The 20,287-nt window shown below is 42.1% G+C and overlaps 1 protein-coding gene across 3 annotated transcripts in view; it reads left to right on the top strand.

The window, feature by feature from the left end:
• LOC143986574 (high affinity choline transporter 1-like) overlaps positions 1 to 20,287 on the top strand; it is a 59,976-nt gene that overhangs the window by 19,432 nt on the left and 20,257 nt on the right. For all 3 annotated transcript variants that reach the window (XM_077484974.1, XM_077484976.1, XM_077484977.1), the window contains exons 3-5: positions 11,919 to 12,074; positions 13,097 to 13,245; positions 19,209 to 19,352. In XM_077484974.1, the coding sequence (XP_077341100.1) occupies positions 11,919 to 12,074; positions 13,097 to 13,245; positions 19,209 to 19,352 (449 nt within the window). The remainder of the gene's footprint in view (positions 1 to 11,918; positions 12,075 to 13,096; positions 13,246 to 19,208; positions 19,353 to 20,287) is intronic.

The following is a 20,287-nucleotide window of genomic DNA, read 5'->3' as shown; positions in this document are numbered from 1 at the left end:
TCTCTTTCTTTCTTTTTCTCTCTCTCTCCCTCCCTCTGTCTTTCTTTCTTTATCTTTCCCTCTCTATTTTTATTTCTTGTTCCCTCTCTCTTTTTTTCTCTCTCTCTCTCTCTCTTTATTTCTTTCTTCCTTTCTCTCCCACCCATCCCTCTTTCTTTCTCTCTCTGCCTCTTTTTATTTCTCTCTTTATCTCTCTGTCTCCCTTTCTTTCTTTCTTTCTTTCTTTCTTTCATTTTCCATCTTTCTTTCTTTCTTTCTCCATCTTTCTTTCTTTTCATCTCCTTCCCTTCATCCCTTTCTTTCTTTCTTTCTCCCTCTATCCCTCTTTTTTTTCTTTCTTTCTCCCTCCCTGCATCCCTCTTTTTTTTCTTTCTTTCTCCCTCCTTGCATCCCTTTTTCTTTCTTTCGACCTCCCCCCATCTCTTTTTTTCTCTCTCCATCTCTCCTTTTTCTTTCTTTCTTTCTTTCTTTCTTTCTTTCTTTTTACCTCCCCTTACATGATCAGCAGTCAACATTTGGCATTTCTCTCCCTCCCTCCATCTCTTTCTTTTTCTCTCTCTCTCTCTCTCTCTCTCCCTCTGTCTCTTTCTTTCTTTCTTTCTTTCTTTCTTTATCTCTCCCTCTCTATTTTTCCTTTCTCGTTGCCTCTCTCTTTTTCTTTCTCGCTCTTTATTTCTTTCTTCCTTTCTCTCCCACCCATCCCTCTTTCTTTCTCTATCCGCCTCTCTTTTTCTTTCTCTCTCATCCTTTGTTTCTCTCTCCCTCCCTTCATCCCTTTCTTTCTTTCGACCTCCCCCATCTCTTTTTTTTTCTTTCTTTCTTTCTTTCTTTCTTTCTTTCTTTCTTTCTTTCTTTCTTTCTTTCTTTCTTCAGCAGCCAATATTTGGCATTTCTCTCCCTCCCTCCATCTCTTTCTTTTTTTTCTCTCTCTTCCTCTGTCTCTTTCTTTATCTCTACCTCTCTATTTTTGTTTCTCGTTCCCTCTGTCTTTTTCTTTCTTTCTCTCTCTCTCTTTATTTATTTATTCCTTTCTTTCTTTCTTTCTTTCTCCCTCCCTTCATCTTTCTTTCTCTCTCCCTCCCTCCATCTGTTTTTTTTCCCTCTTCATCTCTTTCTTTCTTTCTTTCTTTCTTTCTTTCTTCTCTCCCTTTTTACCTCCTGTTACATGATCAGCAGAAAGCATTTGGCATTTCTCTCCCTCCCTCCATCTCTTTCTTGCTTTTTCTCTCTCTCCCTCCATCTCTGTCTTTCTTTCTTTAGCTCTCCCTCTCTCTTTTTCTCTCTCTTTATTTCTTCCTTTCTTTCTCGCCCATCTCTCTTTTTTTTCTCTCTTTTCCTTTTTCTCTCCCCCTCTCTTTTTCTTTCTCTTTATCTCCCTCTTTCTCTCCCTCCCTCCCTTTCTTTCTTTCTTTCTTTCTCTCTCTCCCCCTTTCTTTCACCCACCCCCATTCTCTGACTATTAAATCTACCCTGTGAAAGAAAAAATGCTTTTACTTTCCTTGCTTCTGAAACCACTTTGGTCCTGTTACATGATCAGGTCCCAGTGCCGGCTTCAGAGTAGAGGAGGGGCATCCAATAATGAATGCCCCATAGTAAGTCTATGGGTGATGTCTCTGCACTGGCATTTGCAGCCGCTGTCAGCGTACTATCGTCCACACTGAAACCACTACTGGAGAGATCATGTGACTGGACCGGGATGGCTTCTAAAAGGTAGGTATAAGCACCTTTTCTTTCATAGGGTAGATAGAATAGTCTTCTGCCACATACACACGATTGGAAATTCAGCCAGCAGAAGACCGATGAGAGCTTTTGGTTGGAAAATGTGACTGTGTGTATGCTCCATCGGACTTTTGCTGGCTGAATTTCCGCTGAGATGAGTCCTAGGATGCGTAAAATAAGTTGAGCTAGGCCAGAAACCTATAAGCAACTGAAGAAATGTATAAAACAATGTTTAAAATAAATATGATATACTTTCCTAGCTATTTACTAAAGCCAGCAGCTTAAAAATAGTTAATGTTAATTGAAAGAATTTAGTTCCAATTTAAAAGTAAATATATATATTATATAGGTTTTTCCTATATATAGAATAGTACATCTTGACAATTTAAGTCGTTACTCTATAATCAGATCCAGCTCCAGCATTTTCCTTATATGTCCAGCTGTTTCATTGGCTGTTGCTCAAATAACTGGGAAGAATCACAGCAGCAGTTACTTTTCAGTCAAAGAAAGTAAGCTTGAAGAGCAAGGTTTTGTGCACATATACAACACTCCTGCATGTTCCCTTATCCTTTGCCCTGTAACCCCCTTCAGCTGTAGGAACCCCTCAAAACTGCGAAATCAGTGGGCGGGTCTCTTTGCCGACATTTGGTTGATGGAGTCGTGACATCACAAGACTCCCTGCCCATCTCTATACTCTCCTACTCTTTCTGCTGGTGTCCTGGGAGCGGACTACACCATGTAAATCCTCCTCAGCCATGTTGATCTTCTGCTGATCTCGTGGATCATGCCCCATGATAAGTAACATCCAGTCAAAACTCAGGAAAGACACCACATGACTTCAGCATGTCCAATCATGCTAAGGTGTGGTGCAGCCAATCCTGGGAGAGTTGGAGAAGAAAGGAGGAGGGATGTGAAGCTGGAGTTGTAAACACTCTCTCTGCTCTCATGCTAGTGCATGAGATAAAGAAATCAGATGTGGGGGAAGTGGCGACACACATTTATCAGTGAAAATCAAACAGATGGTGTTGCGCTACCTGAACTAGATATAAATATAAATATAAAGAGCCTAGTACTGGAAAAATTAAAATCTAACTATAAATCAACTAGCCTATCTAAAATAAAAATTAAGGTGTCTTGTGCTAGTGTATTCTAAAACTTGAATTCCAGAAATCATGTGTTTATATATCAACATAAGTAACTGAGCAAAAGGAAAAAATATTCCATAAAGTGCAAATGTTAAAACGTGCAATTCATAATGCATGAAAAAATACAGTCTATAGTGAAATTAAATAAAGTGCCAGTGATAGTTAGTTCCGTAATCTTCTTAAACATAAAAAAGTTATTAAATATATATATAAGACAGTCTATATAAAAGCTGAAATAGGTGCTCAGTGACTTGTTCAGTGCTTCTCAAAAAGAAAAACAGGTGCCAGCAATCGTGTTGTAATTTCTGTGTCTCCAGTATACACGGCACACTAGGTGAAATGGCCCCTTACCTTACTGCTGTAAGGTAAACAGCAAATCAAGCAGCAAAAACAAGGGTCCAGGGATTCTATCCCAATTCCTAGCAGGTGGATATTGGTCCCCTCAGGTAGGTATTTTTCCTCTCAGATAGTTTCCATATAGATCTTTGGCTTCAGTATAGCTCCCAGAGGTCAATTCTTAGATGTGGTGGTTGCATTAGTTTTCTTTTATTTTCACCTTGTGATCCGGCAAGCAGGGCGTTTTTCAACAGAGCAAGCTGTCCTGTAGAAGGTGAAGCAGAATTTATTGATTTCCCTGGTCCAGGGAAATCAATAAATTCTGCTTCACCTTCTACAGGACAGCTTGCTCTGTTGAAAAACGCCCTGCTTGCCGGATCACAAGGTGAAAATAAAAGAAAACTAATGCAACCACCACATCTAAGAATTGACCTCTGGGAGCTATACTGAAGCCAAAGATCTATATGGAAACTATCTGAGAGGAAAAATACCTACCTGAGGGGACCAATATCCACCTGCTAGGAATTGGGATAGAATCCCTGGACCCTTGTTTTTGCTGCTTGATTTGCTGTTTACCTTACAGCAGTAAGGTAAGGGGCCATTTCACCTAGTGTGCCGTGTATACTGGAGACACAGAAATTACAACACGATTGCTGGCACCTGTTTTTCTTTTTGAGAAGCACTGAACAAGTCACTGAGCACCTATTTCAGCTTTTATATAGACTGTCTTATATATATATTTAATAACTTTTTTATGTTTAAGAAGATTACGGAACTAACTATCACTGGCACTTTATTTAATTTCACTATAGACTGTATTTTTTCATGCATTATGAATTGCACGTTTTAACATTTGCACTTTATGGAATATTTTTTCCTTTTGCTCAGTTACTTATGTTGATATATAAACACATGATTTCTGGAATTCAAGTTTTAGAATACACTAGCACAAGACACCTTAATTTTTATTTTAGATAGGCTAGTTGATTTATAGTTAGATTTTAATTTTTCCAGTACTAGGCTCTTTATATTTATATTTATATCTAGTTCAGGTAGCGCAACACCATCTGTTTGATTTTCACTTTCATTATCTGGGGGTTAGGGTTCATACCCCTGTCGGTAGTTTGCTGCAACCTATCCTTTTAAATAGTTTAGGCCCTTGACGACAGCGCGGGGATACCCTAAACCAATTTACACATTTATCAGTGTGTCGTTTTTTTATCTTACTGACAAAAAGATAAAAGGATTGCTCAGAGCTGGATTAAATCTTAGTGGCAAGATTGGGCACCGATAACTTGACATCCTCTACTGTACCAGGTAGAAGTCTTCATTAAAAAAAATAACAAATTCAAGTTTACATCCACTTTAAGTCAATAAAATTATTTTACAATTGATACATGCTTCATTCTTTCAGAGTGGAGAGTTCTGGGAACCTGGAGGAAGCATATGGTGTCCTACACAGGAAAATTATTATTTTATTCACAGTAGAGTGGGCCACAATAATCACGGATGGTTACTAACATTACAATAACAAATTAAATATTCTTTATATTATAGGACTGTGAATTGTGTGATGGACATACATTTTGCACATATTGATAAGCTTTATAATTTATGATTGTTGAATATATTGTAATGTATTGCATAGCATAGTCACACTATATATATATATATATATATATATATATATATATATATATATATATATATATATATAAACACCAGTGGAGCTACACTTAGTTATTATTATTTTTTCACTTGATTATTTGTGGTAACACAAATTGGTGTATTAACAGCACCTGCATACCCTTTCGGTTTCTTTTTTTATATTATTATTTCTTTTGACTTTTTTTTGCTTTGCCTCTTTAGCCCATTTACACTTACAGTGGTGAGCACTTGACCTGATAGGTGATTGATACATGGCATTTGTGTGGTAGCACAAGAGGTATACATTTTACATTACATTACATTATATTATGTTGTTATACATGACATTTATTAGGTAGTATAGGAGTGCTGTGGCATTACTGTTTTACACTAGATTATTGTATTAATTGGTTAATAGAGCTGCTGAACGGATTTAGGGCTGAAGAGAGAAGGGGTTTTAATTAATTTTTTCATCTTTCAAGCGTAGCGACGATGACGAAGAAGAAAGCCGGGCTCCTCCACTAGTAAAAGAGCTAGCAAAAGAGCAGAAGATAGCGGAGGAGTCCGGCGAGAAGACCCCCCAAGACGGAAAACCACCGGAGCTGTCCAATAAATTATTTTATTAAAGGGGGCTCTCGGATTCCGATAAGCCCCCCATCCACAGACCCCGAAGAAGATAGCGGAGGAGCCAGCAGAAAAACCAAAGAGCGGGAAAAGTCGGAAGAAGACCCCCGAAGTTGGAAGAAGACCCCTGGATGGCAGCGACGAAGGAGAAAGCCGGGCTCCTCTGCTAGTAAAAGAGTGGTAAAAGAGCAGAAGATAGCAGAGGAGCCCGGCGAGAAGACCCCCGAAGTCGGAAGAAGACCCCCGGAGCTGTCTAATCAATTACTTTAAAAACCTGTGTTGTGTTTTTTTTTATTGACACTTTTTACCCCAGGTGAATGGGTAGGGGTACAATGTACCCCATATTCATTCACATAGGGTGGGGGGCCGGTATCTGGGGCCCCCTTATTAAAGGGGGCTCCCGGATTCCGATAAGCCCCCATCCGCAGACCCCGACAACCAACGGCCAGGGTTGTCGGGAAGAGGCCCTTGTCCTCATCAACATGGGGACAAGGTGCTTTGGGGTGGGGGAGGGCCGCAGGGCCCCCCCTTCCCCAAAGCACCCCCCATGTTAGGGGCACGCGGCCTGGTATGGCTCAGGAGGGGGGGTGGGTGCTCGCTCGTCCCCACCCCCTTTCCTGACCGGCCAGGCTGCATGCTCGGATAAGGGTCTGATATGGACTTTTGGGGGACCCCCATGCTGTTTTTTCGGTGTAGGACTTCCCCTTTAAGTCCATACCAGGTGACGGGGCCAGCGAGGTGTCAATCTTGCCGATGGAGGCGGCGACATTCACTTCCTGCGGTAGGCCCGTCTACCTGGAGCCGCGTTCAAAATGAACTCACTTTTCTCCGTGTTTGGGCAAGTCCGTTCATTTCGAAAGTCCGGCGGACTCCCGCCATAGTCCGGCGGATTGTCCGCCGGAAAAGTCTGGTCGTGTGTGGGCAGGTCCGCTTATTCGCAAAGTCCGGCGGACCTCCGCTGCAAAGTCCGGTGGTTTGTCCGCCGGATAGTCCGATCATGTGTATGCGGCATAAGAGGTATCTGCAGAAAGTTGAGGTTGTCCCCGAGCCGGTATGATGCGGCTGGGGACCGTGTAAGTAGTTATGCAGATACAAAGTGGATACTTGATACCTTGTGCCTCCAAAGATCGGCAACCTTATGTTTATTGTTATTGTATCATTCATTTTGTTCCTGTTTTAAGGAATGTTTGTTACTGTATATTTGGTTAGTGGATAGTAAATGGCCACTACCAAATTTTACTCCAAAATAGTGTCATGTTGGTTATTGCAGTTTAGTTGGGGTAAAAGGGTCAGGGTAGGATAGCGGCCATTATTACATGGGTGTTGATGACATCTGTGGTGCCTTAATCATGTAGAAGAGAAATTCATGAACACACCCACTGCAGCCTTCCTGTTTAACACAAAGAGAAAGCCTAATTTAGTAAAGTGTTTGTACTACATTCATATACATTTCTTCATCGCAACCACACATTTAAACTACCTGGAAAGTTTGAATCTGCATGGTGATTTAATGAGGACACCTGACCGTCATACCTATATGAGCTTTTTGGACATCCCATTCCCATTCCCATGGGCATCAATATGGAGTTGTAATTTATTTTCGTCGGCATTCAAGGTTATCCCAAAAGTGTTAAGTAGGGTTGAGGTCAGGACTTCTGAGTTCCTCCACACCAAACCCACCAAGCCAAGTCTTTATGGAGCTGGCTTTGTACACGGGCATAAAGTCATGCTGGAACAAAAAAGGGTCTTCCCCAAACTGTTATCACACCTGAACTGGATAATTTCAGAGTTGTCTCATACTTTTGACTGTATGGTGTAAACAGTTGCCTTCTGTGAATACAGATGTATTTCTTACACAGTTATTTCTAGAGACAACATAATATAATGTAATGTATAGTGTATACCTCCTGCGCTACCACACAAAAGTCATGTATCCAGGGCCGGACTGGCCTACCGGAATACCGGGATATTTCCTGGTAGGCTGCCTGCCCTGGGGCCACTTTGGGCCAAGCTGTGGCTGTTCGCTCCCTCATCCTCCACTACATGTCATACACAGTCTGCGGGATCTCCTGCTGTGTGTCTCGGAACTGAGTGTGAAAACTTTGGCCGCGCTGTGAGAAAAGTCCCGCCCTCCTCCTGGATCAGCTTGTGTGATAGACGCACTGTTCTGTCTATCACACGAGCTGATCCACGAGGAGGGTGAGACTTTTCTCATAGCGCTGCCAAAGTTTTCACACGCAGCTCCGAGATACATAGCGGGAGATGTCCGCAGACAAGGTAATCCAGGCACAGGCCCTGACTGCAGTGATGCTGAGATTATGGGCACAGTGAGACTGCATTATGGGCATGGTGAGGCTGTGATTATGGGCACGGTGAGGCTGCAATTATGGGCATGGTGAGACAGCATTATGAGCACGGTGAGGCTGCGATTATGGGCACTGTAAGGCTGTGATTATGGGCATGGTAAGACTGCGATTATGGGCATGGTGAGGCCATGATTATGGGCATGGTAAGGCTGAAATTATGGGCACAGCGAGGCTGCGATTATGGGCACAGTAAGGCTGCGATTATGGGCACGGTGAGGCTGCGATATTGGGAACGGTGAGGCTGTGATTATGGGCACAGTGAGGCTGCGATTATGGGTACGGTAAGGCTGAGATTATGGGCACAGTGAGGCTGTGATTATGGCCAGGGTAAGGCTGCGATTATGGGCATGGTAAGGCTGCAATGATGGGCACGGTAAGGCTGTAATGATGGGCACAGTGAGGCTGCATTGTTGGGCACAGTGTGGTTGCATTTGATGGGCACTGGTGAGGATGCATTGATCTCTTGTACCATGTCTGCAGTCTCTGACCATCTCCTGTATCATGTCTACATATCTTACCATCTTTAGTATCATGTCCTCAATCTCTAACCATCTCCTGTACCATGCTCGAACCCTGTGACATCTCCTGTACCAAGCCCGCAGCCTCTGCCATCTTGACATCTTCTGTACCATGCCCACAGCCTCTGACATCTCCTGTACCATGCCCACAGCCTCTGACAACTCCTGTACCATGCCTGCAGCCGCTGCCATCTTGACATCTTCTGTACCATGCCCACAGCCTCTGACAACTCCTGTTTTATATCATGTCTGCAGTCTGGAGAGGAGTCAACAGTGGGAACACGGCCGGGATGGGGGTCATGGGAGAAATCAGACTTGTGTGGACTGCAGAGAGGAGACTATAGAAAACCAGAACCACCAAGCTGGAGCCAACTGACTGAGTCCTGCATGGTGCACCTGAGAGGAGGTCAGTGACAGCGCTGCAAGTCCAGTCTGGGGGGGTTCATTGATGTAGTCAGTGACAGCGCTGCCAGTCCAGTCTGAGGGGGGGTCATTGATGTAAGGGGGGAGTGAATACAATAATGTAAGGGGCCACTGATATAAAGGTTTCCGCCTTATATCAGTACCCTACCCCCCCTTACCGTAGTGTATTCTTTCTGCAGAAGGTCATATCTGGTCATCAGAGTCCCCCCACATTGCCAGGGTCCCAGCTGTCCCCCTTAATGATTGCTCCACTTTTACCACTTTTAACTGGAATTTGCTGATATATATATATATATATATATATATATATATATATATATATATATATATATATATATATATATATATATGTATATATATATATAGCCATATGTGCTTTCATATCTCTTATTTTTATATAATACACTCTTCAAATGTGCTTTAAAATGCATGGCTTTCTCTTTATGAACAAGAAAATAATGACGTTTGCTGTTGCGCTGGTATAATAATGCTATGGGGCTCATATGAAATTTTTTCCAGGGCTGGTTTTTACTCCCAGTCCGGACCTGCATATATCAATTGCCTATCAGGTCAAGTGCTCACCACGGAAAGTGTAAATGGGCCAAAGAGGCAAAGCAAAAAAAACTTCAAAGAGAATAAGAAAAAAGAAAGAAACCACAAGGGTATGCAGCTGCTGCTAATACACTAATTTGTGTTCCCACAAATAATCAAGTGAAAAAAATAATAATAACTAAGTGTAGCGCTGCTGCTATATAAATACTATACATGAAATATATATATAATGTGTGGCTAGGCTACGCAATACATTACAATCTACTCAACAACCATAAATGATAAAGCTTATCAAAATATGCAACATGAATGTCCATCACCATCACACGATTCACAATCCTTCAAGAATACTTAATTCAGTGTTGCAATGCTAGTAACCATCCTTGGGTTGCTGATGAAGTCACGTGACTGTGGTGTAACGTGTAGGGCATGAAAGGAGACAGTGCAGACCGGAAGTGACGTAGGAAGTCTGGCTTTCTGGAGCATGTGCATCTGAGTTACTACCTCCTGTGTAATGCCTGATGAGCCTCAAGAACACAGCACTCAGCCTGGGAAGTCTCTGCAAACCTCCATGTAATCCATGCAAAAAAGGGGAGAAAGGCTGGTGCCATGGAAGTACGCTAAAACATTGTTTAATTATTGCATGTGAACAACATCAAAAAAATCCAATGCGTTACGGCCATCAGGCCTTGATCATGACTACCGTATTCTGTTTTTGTACATGGCGTTGTAAATGCTTTTATTATGTGAGTGTGTTTCTTTAAATTAGCGGTTTGTTATTACTACTATACTATGGGAGCCCTCTCGTTATGTTCACTTTATTGAGAGCTATGCACTATGGCCGCATTAATTCTTAAAGGAACCACACCCCTTAACCCCTGGAAGCATTGATCTAAGAGAGACCCCTGTGGATGGAGGTGGAAGTGATTCTGGTTCTATAAACTGGGAGTGTGGTTGTGATTAATACATGTGTAGCAAGGTCTCTGGCCTTGTGCAGTCTAATCAGAACTTTCCAAACCGAAGATAGCTGACATCCTTCTGTATGTGGTGGGTTGTGAGGCATAGTGGGTGCACGTTGGACAAAGTTATTGGGCTCCAGACACTTCTTGGATTTAAAAAAAAAGTTTTATTTCTTTTAATAGTCCTTTTTGTATTTTTGTGGGAAAGAGGGTTAGGGCCTTGACAGCTTTAGATAGTTGCAAATTCAATTGACAGACTCAGAGACTTCAATAATAGAACAGTCATGCAGGGAAAGGCCCCAGCAAGAAGCCATATCTGCACTTGCAGGAATGCTGTCTCCTATGGTAACAGTCTTTAACAGTTCCTAACTAAAACGTAACAATCCTTTCAGCTTCACTACAACTGCCTCTTGTAGTTCTTCAACACTGAGCTCCCGGTCTCTCACTAGGCCTGCTGATTCACTGACTCTGATTTCTTTGAGCTCCTCCGAGATTTTGCAGTGGTATCCCCTTAAGCGCCACCCACGCTTCCCTGCCGGGTCCCTAGCATGGCACTCCAGATGCTTCTCACCCTTGTTAACCGGTGAGGTACCTGACTTGACTCAAAAGGCTGCTCTGCAAGTGTCTCCTATGCGGGTTGGGCCCCTGACTTGATCACCGCCTGAAGTTTCCCGATTCTCCACCGTGCCCTTTCAGTGAGAATGTGGTTCCAGTACTTGCTTCAGTTACTCGCTGTGCTCCCTGGTAAAGGTGGTTCATCCCTTCGTGGCGACAGCTTCCCTTCTACCTCCGACCACTGACAGGTTCTCTGGCCAGCAGAACTTCTGGTTGGACTGCAAACTGCAATCCCAACCCTGCGCTGCTCTCTTTTACTTCAGGATAGGCCCTCACACAGCCTAGCAGCCAGATGCCCCAGGGATAGGCCCAATCTCCGGCCTAGCAGACCGGGGTGTACAACACATGTCCACCCAGACAGCCGTCCAGGTGGCACAGAACAGAGATCACCTGACCTCACCCGAATATATAGGTTCTCCCAGCAGGCCAAGGGATTCAAGAAAACCCCTGCCCATATGCTGAGATACCCCATATACCCATAACCTGACCTTGGGTTGCCCTTCTCGTATCTGGTACCACCAAGTACCCGGCCACCTAGTGGTAGAAGAGAAAAGTGCAACAAGGCCAAACTTAGGGAGAAATCAATAGATCTCTATCAATTGACCCAGATAACTACTCCTGGCAAGCAAATTTGTGAGGAGCTCCCTGACCAAACCCCAGGGTGTTACACATGCTTCATTCTTCCAGAGTGGAGGAGTTCTGGGAGCCTGGAGGGAACACATGGTGTCCTACACATGGCCATTATTATTTTATTCACAGTGGAGTGGGCCACAATAATCACAGATGGTTACTAACTTTGCAACACTAAATGAAATATTCTTGAAGGACTGTAAATTGTGTGAATGGACATTAATTTTGCACATTTTGATAAGCTTTATCATGTACGATTGTTGGAGTAGATTGTAATGTATTGCGTAGCATATTCACACTTTATATATTTATTATATATATTATTTATATACTAGTAGTGTTACACTTAGTTATTAACATAATAAATGAGTTTCTACCTTCCAGGTGCTCTCTTCTTTGTAAAGCCTATGAGATCTAAAAACTACGTGACAATGATGGACCCTCTCCAAGAATCATTTGGGGACACAATGGGGAGTATCCTGTTTATCCCATCATTGCTTGGCGACATTTTCTGGTTTGCTTCTATCCTGGCCTCTCTAGGTAGGTATTTTTTGTACCATAAGCAATGTTTTAAATTAGATGCACATTTCTATCCCTTTAAAGACCCTGTGGGTATTAAAGTCCCTCTTGCTCTGCAAGAATTGCACACAGCTCTTAAGCCGCGTACACACGACCAGACTTTTCGACATCAAAGGTCCGACAGAACGATTCTGGCAGACCATTCGATCGTGTGTGGGCTGCAGCGAACTTTTAATTTGCAAAAATCCATCAGACTTTAGAAATGGAACATGTTTCAAATTTTTCAGCCGGAACTCCGCCAGACCCAGTTCCTACCGAGAAATCCGCTCGTGTGTATGCTAGTCCGACGGACAAAAACCGACGCGAGGACAGCTATTGGCTACTGGCTATGAACTTCCTTATTCTAGTCCGGTCGTACGTCATCACATTCGAATCCATCGGACTTTGGTGTTATTGTGTGTGGCCAAGTCCGTTCATTCGGAAAGTCTGTCAGAACTCCGCCGAAAGTCCGTTGGACCTAGTCCCTCGAAAAGTCCGGTCGTGTGTACGCGGCATTAGTTTTCTATTGTGGGCTGACAACACGTAGCATTTTTGTAGACTGAGTGTTGTCAGCCCTCTCAGCTGCCTTTTGCTAAATTATTCAGACTTATTTAAATTCAGAGGTAATTGATCTGTGGCCATAAGATACAAACTATGTGGGCTAAATTCAGACTAGAGTATTTTTTGCACTCATTGAACTGATATAACAAAATGTTTTTGATGGTAAATGAACAGATGAAGGGCAGCAAATAGAAGTTGATTGTTAGGATTTAGGGGAGCTTTTAACGCACTTGCACAAGACTTGACATTGGCTGGATTACGTCATGCATCGATCACATCTACACATGTAGCAGATGCATTAAATAATGGAACATTTCCAATACAACTGAAATTGATGCATAAAAACTGGAAAACATGCTAAACGTTTGTTGCTTGCTGATTCGATTTACAATGATCGTAACTCAGAAACATTTGCTGGACTGACCTCTGATGTGTCTTTGTAGGAGCCACTGTCAGAGTCATTCTGGATGTGAGCGGCTACATATCCATCATTATCTCTGCCTGTACAGTCATTTTGTACACGTTACTTGGTGGACTCTATTCTGTGGCCTATACTGATGTCATTCAGCTTCTCTTCATGATGGTCAGTCTGGTGAGTAAAGTCCTAATTCCCACAATGTTTACAATAGGGTCCAGTGTGCAAATGGCCTCAAGGACAGCTACAGCTAAACTCTTAAAACTGAAACACACATTATATAAAAGTTGCCTGCAGATTGCTTGCCATTGCACCCCGAGACCTACAATGTGGACGACTACTGAGCATCATCATACTGGTGTCACCCATCATCAACTCTCTCTTCTTTTATTATGCCCATCTTGGTACTTCCTCCTCCCAAGAAAGTAGGCACTCCCTTAACAAGTCTGATTTTAAACTGCTGATGTGTGGCTACATACTATTAAAGTGGAAGTAAACCCATCGATCTAACAGTTTGAAAAAACAGTTACATTCCCAGCATGCCGGAAATGTTAACTGTCACATTGGTTGTGCTCTCAACCAAAGTGTCAAACCATCCAATGGCTGGTGTCATAAATGATCACATGTGCAGCTTCATGGCAGTTAAAGATTAAAGGGAGGCCAAGATGGCAGCTTCCTTGGCTGAAAACAATAGGAGGGTTTACTTCCACTTTAAGACTAATGATGTGACTTATGAATGAGTAGATGAACCAAATGGAATGTATTTTCCTGGAGCTGTTCTGTCAAAGGTAATGTGGCAGTGTGGCTATATATTATACAGATTCATTCTCTTATCATATGAATTCATTGTCATCTCACAGCTTAAAAATTCTTGGTCGGAAATGCATTGTCTACTGGAGTCACTATAGTATCCTACAGTTTGACATATAAATGGGTCAGTGGGGACACTATTAATTGGTGTGTGGTATACTCATAGACCATTGCCCCATAAAGCCCAATGCCTTTAAGACACCTGAAAATGCACTACAAAGATCTTCCAGGAGAAGCTAGAAAATAGAACATGTGACTTAAAAACTAACATTTCCTGGATCAGTAGGTGAAGTAAGGTGGGTGGAATTAAAGGTGAACTTTAGGAACAAAAGTTTTCATTTAACGTGGCTGTAGAGGCTGAAGGTTTTTTTTTACTTAATGCATTCTTTGCATTAAGGCAAAAAGCCTTCTATTGTCAGCTCCCCCCCCCCCCCCGAGTCAATCTCACTCCAGCGATGTGCCTCTCTCTCGCTCTCTCCCTCCTCACTGGACTCAGGAAGAGCAGCTGAAGCCATTGGCTCCTGTTGCTGTGAATTAAAGCCAGTGATGTGGAAGCAGGGGGTGGGGCTGGACGGCACTGTGTGTGTGTGTGTGTCTATAGACCAGGGGTCCTCAAACTATGGCCCTCCAGTTGTTCAGGAACTACAATTCCCATCATGCATAGTCATGTCTGTGAATGTCAGAATTTTCCAATGCCTCATGGGACTTGTAGTTTGGCAACAGCTGGAGGGCTGTTGTTTGAAGATCCCTGCTATAGACATACAGAGCACAGCTCAGGATCGAGCCCACACATTTACCACTATAGGAGGCAGCTTCCTATGGTGACACAGAGAAGAGGAGGAGCCAGGAGCGGTAACGGGGGGACCTGAGAATAGGAGGGTCCGGGCTGCTCTGTGCAAAACTATTACACAGAGCAGGTAAGTATAACAAGTTTGTTATTTAAGAAAAATAACTTTACAATAATTTTAAGTATATTCCTCAATAGCTACAAAGTATATACAGTGGTGAAAATAACTATTTAATCCCCTGCAGATTTTGTAAGTTTGCCCAATAACAAAGAAATTAAGGGTCTATCATTTTTATCATAAGTGTTTTTTAAATGATAGAGACAAAATATCAGCCAAAAATCCAGAAAAAACACATAATACAAATGTTATAAATTGAGTTGCAGTTCAGCGAGTAAAATAAGTATTTGATCCCCAAGAAAAACATGACTTAGTACTTGGTGAAGAAACCTTGTTGGCAAGCACAGAGGTAAGACGTTTCTTGTAATTGGTGACCAGGTTTGCACACATCTCAGGAGGGATTTTGGTCCACTCTTCTTTACAGACCTCCTCTAAATCCTTAAGGTTTCTTGGCTGTCACTTAACAACTCGAAGTTTCAGCTCCCTCCGTACATTTTCTATAGGATTAAGGTCTGGAGGCTGGTTAGGCCACTCCATGACCTTAATGTTCTTCTTCTTGAGCTACTCCTTTGTTGCCATCCATGACCCATCTTCAGTGTTCTGGCTGATGGAAGAAGATTCTCATCCAAGATTTTACAATACATGGCCCTGTCCATTGGCCCCTCAATGCGTCAAAGTCGGCCTGTACCTTTAGCAGAGAAACAGCCCCAAAACGAATCTCTGTACCACATGAGCACATACTGTAGCCATTCTGTGGGAGCCAGAACTGTTGTTGGTTGGATGGTAGGGGATCAAATACTTATTTTACTCACTGAACTGCAACCCAATTTATAACATATGTATCGTGTGTTTTTTCTGGATTTTTGGTTGATATTCTGTCTCTATCATTTAAAATATAAGATACTATGATAACAATATCCCTTATAGACCATGCAGTTTTTTGTAAGTGGACAAGCTTACAAAATTTACAGGGGATCAAATAATTATTTTTGCCACTGTAAATGTACTTTGTGTGCACCAAAAGCCTTTTCAAACTCAGTTTTGTACCCTTTAAAACTATCAGTGACATCATCATTGTATTGTACATAGCCTGTGCAGAGAGCAGAGCTGTGGGAGGGATGCAGCAGACCTGACCCACAACAGACTGCCTGCAGAAAACTAAAGGAGGGGGCGGAGACAAGACCAGTCGCCCTGCCCAAGGAGAGAGAGCAGAAGTGGCTGGTCTTTATTACAGGAGGTTCTTGGCTTGCTGAACAGTTATAAGAAAAAATAGGCAAATCACCCATATGCCTTACACGCTTGAGGGTTGGAATACCTGTTATGGTTTTTTTTTTTTATTAGCATATTTGTCCCACTTAGGGAGATTCACCCTCTCTGTCTGTCCTAGTGACCATCCAATATGTTGAGTTGCCGCATTAGGAGAACATACAAACTGCAGACAGACACAGAGTCAAGCCCTTGCAATTCAATATTACAGTGCTTGAAGAAGATATTGTGATGAGTGTAACTGCGCTGACCCTAAAAAGTGATATATACCTTATCACGTGAACAATTTTATCTGTGATTCATGAAAAAAATTGCTAATAAATTCATTCATGAAAACTCAAAATAATGAAAAATTAAAAAACAACTTTAAAGATTAAAAATCATGTATTAACAATAGTCCCAATAGTCCTCTTCACAAAATGCTTATCCGAATCCCATGTCCACAAATTCACATCCGGGACTTGAAAAACTTTTCACCAATTTGTGAAGCACCACCACCTTCCAAATTGGACACTCACCAGAGCCAAGGAAAAATTGCGCATTTGGTTTATACTGGGTTAACCACTCCACTCTAAGCCCTTGTACACACGGTCGGACATTCCGACCACAAAATCCATCTGATTTTTTCAGATGGATTTTGTCCGAAACTGATGTTGCATACACACGGTCAGACAAAGTTGTCGTAAAATCCGATCATTTGGAATGTGATGACGTTCGTTCGTTGCGACGGGACTACGTGACGGCTAGTAACCAATAGCTTTGGTCTTGTAATTTGATCTGAGCATGCGTGGCACTTTGTCCGATTTGGAATTCTCTACAAACGATCGGACAAAGTCCGATTGGATCATGTTGTCGGAAAATGTTATATCCAGCTCTCAAACTTTGTTGGTCGGACATTCCGACGGAAAAAGTCAGATGGAGCCCACACACGGTCGGATTATCCGACAACATGGTCCGATCGGACATTTTCTGTCGGAATGTCCGACCGTGTGTACAAGGGCTAATAGGTATATCTGAGATTCCCCCAAATTGGTTGCCACTGGTTACTCTTTACTCCTCCACATTAGTCTCAGTGTCTCATAAAAAGCAGACATCCATCATTGTGCAACATTTTTTAAAAATGTATTAAATCAATAGAATAAAAATATCTAGGTGTAAAAAAAAAACACACTGCTGGAAAGACTCGATTTGTGAGTGTATATACTATATTTTTACTCTATTGATTTAATACATTTTTTAAATACGGTATGTTGCGCAATGATGAATGTCTGCTTTTTATGAGATACTGAGAATTATAGTGGAGTGGTTAACCCAGTATAAACCAAAGGCGCAATTTTTCCTTGGTTCTGGTGAGTGTCCATTTTGGAAGGTGGTGGTGCTTCACGAATTGGTGAAAAGTTTTTCAAGTCACGGATGTGAATTTGTGCACATGGGATTCGGATAAGCATTTTGTGAAGAGGACTATTGGGACTATTGTTAACACATGATTTTTTATTTTAATTGTTCTTTTTTTTTTTTTTTTAGTTTTGATGAATGGATTTATTAGCATTTTTTTTCATGAATCACAGATAAAATTGTTCATGTGGTAAGGTATATATCACTTTTTAGGATCAGCGCAGTTACACATCACTACCTACCTGGCAGCATTGGTGGGGGACTTATAACTGCAGCAGATCTGATATTTAAATATACGGTGACGTATTATATATAAAAAAAAATCTTTTTCACCGGTGACACACTTCCTTAAAACTTGAAGAAGATATCCTGCAGGTTCAAAATATGTTTGTGGCTAGGGGAGTTAGAGCCTGAAGCTGGAATGCCAGGGGTGCAGGTAAGTAGGAGGTAGGGAAATTGGTTGTTAATAACTCTGCATTTTCCCCATGCTTTGCTGCCTGTTTGCAACTCACATATTTGTTATGACTACCTGTTTGTTGCTCATATATTGTCACGACTGTCCATTTTTTGTCCACGTAGTGTCACAATTGCCTTTTTTTTGCCCACATATTGCTTCCACAACCCATTTATTACCCATGTATTGCCACCTTTGCCCTTTTGTTGCCCATATAGTTCTACCAATGCCCTTTGGTTGCTCATGTAATTCTACCATTTCCCTTTTGTTGTCCATGTAATTCTGCCATTGCCCTTTTGTTGTCCATGTAATTCTGCCATTGCCCTTTTGTTGTCCATGTAATTCTGCCATTGCCCTTTTGTTGTCCATGTAATTCTACCATTACCCTTATGTTGCTCATGTAATTCTACCATTGCCCTTTTGTTGTCCATGTACTGCTACAATTGCACTTTTGTTGCCCATGTAATTCTACCATTGCCCTTAGCCAGTCCATATACTTCCACCATTGCCGTTTTGTTGTCCATCTAATTCTATCATTGTCCTTTTGTTGTCCATGTGCTTCCATCATTGTCTTTTTGTTGCTCATGTACTATATGCCCATTTGTTGCCCATGTAGTGTAAAAATTGCACCTTTGTAATCCATGTATGATCACCAGTGTGTTTCCCACATTTGTTCCCCGTGTATTGTCACAGTTGCCAGTATGTTACCCTAACATTGTCACAATTACCACGATGATGTGCATTGCCATATTCACTCTCATATTACCACAGTTTTACGCTATGGTGATGTGTGTGTGCGAGTGTGGGACTACATTGTTTGTTTGGGGAACCTATTACTATAATTTAACCCTCTCCCATCCTGTTATTAGCAAACTATGCCTCTAAAAAAAGCTAACATTTTTGCTCTGCCCTTAATTTGGCATGGCGCGCCTATATTAGCAGTGCCCCACCTGTAGAAATTCCAAGGAATATCACTAACCTAGCAACCAAACCGCATGTATTTTCTCCAAATGCCTGCAGAAAAAAGAATAAAAAAAAAAAAATGACCCATTGCAAATACATGTGCCTGAGACCTGTCTATGCTCTGTCGCTGTGATCTGACAATGGAGAATACCTAGCCAACATTAGATTTCAGTGTCCTGGTATGCCGGAAGGGATATCTGCTTTAATCAGCAGTGTGTATGAGCACAGATCTGCACTGAGGCTGAATTACCTGATATTGAAATGACAGAAGAAGCTAATCTCCTTAATGTTTGTAACGCTCATTAAATATTAAATGTATACTAATCTTATTCTTATTTTAAACGTAGTGGATTTGTGTACCATTTGCTCTTCTAAATTCTGCATCTGAAAACATTGCTTACACAGCAGTGAATAAAGTGTACCAAGAACCGTGGATTGGTAATATACAGCCACAGTACATTGCAAGATGGCTGGATGATTTGGCTTACCTGGTGAGTTCATGTCTTCTATGTCTGTTCTTGTAGCGCAAAGCATGTCATTAACATATATATAGTCATGTGTATAAGGCGGTAGGCCATAGCAGCCAATCAGAATGTAGCTTTCACGCGTGTGAATAAAGTAAATTTTGATTGGTTAAAGTATATGTAAATCCAATCACTAAAATCTCCATGTCAGTGATTTTTTATTTTTGAAAGTTACAGAATTGTACTAACAAACTCCAGTTACATACTGTAAGTTCAAAAAACACACAATCAAGCATTGGGGGCCCATCCATTAGGGGCACAGTGGAGCCGCCCCCTAATCCATGTGTCCGGCCCCTGATCTACATGCAGGGCGCCGGACGCATGGATTCCAATGGGGGTTTTTTTTTTTTTTCAGAAGGACATGATTAGAGCCAGAAGCTCTAATTTTCTTCAAAAAGGGTGGGGTCCATCCAGTTGTTTGACATTAACGAATTAATATTCGCTAATGTCTTTCTGTTTTTCCTCCCAGCCAATCAGGAAGCTTCTCCTGAGTCTTGATTGGCCAGGAGTCCTAATACCAGATTGGCTGTGAGTCCTAATCCCTGATTGGCCGAGAGGAGAAGCGACTGCCGGTACTCGGGAGGAGACACAGGGGGGGAAGCCACCATTTGGATGAGAAAAATGCAGGGGCCTGGCAGGCGACGGGCTATCGATCGAGGGATGGGGGGATGGCTGGCTGGGAGGCTGCGCCCCCCCAAGAAAATTGAGCGTCAGTCACCACTGCAATCAGGGGCAATGAGAACGTTTTAGAAGGGCTGTGCTCATAAGAACTTAGAATTCCTAGAAGGGAAGGACAAGTGATACACACGGTAGTAACTATGTAGCAATGAGGTGCGATAGGCCTTTCTAAAGGGATGAGTTTTCAGGGGTCACCTAAAGGTGGACAGACTAGGAGTGGTAAT

This window comes from Lithobates pipiens, unplaced genomic scaffold, assembly GCF_037356315.1.
Source record: "Lithobates pipiens isolate NorthernLeopardFrog02 unplaced genomic scaffold, aLitPip1_a1.2 Scaffold_17, whole genome shotgun sequence".
In the NCBI taxonomy this organism is placed as follows: domain Eukaryota; kingdom Metazoa; phylum Chordata; class Amphibia; order Anura; family Ranidae; genus Lithobates; species Lithobates pipiens.
The sequence above is the reverse complement of the archived record's forward strand: the minus strand, read 5'-3'. Positions and strand labels throughout refer to the sequence as shown.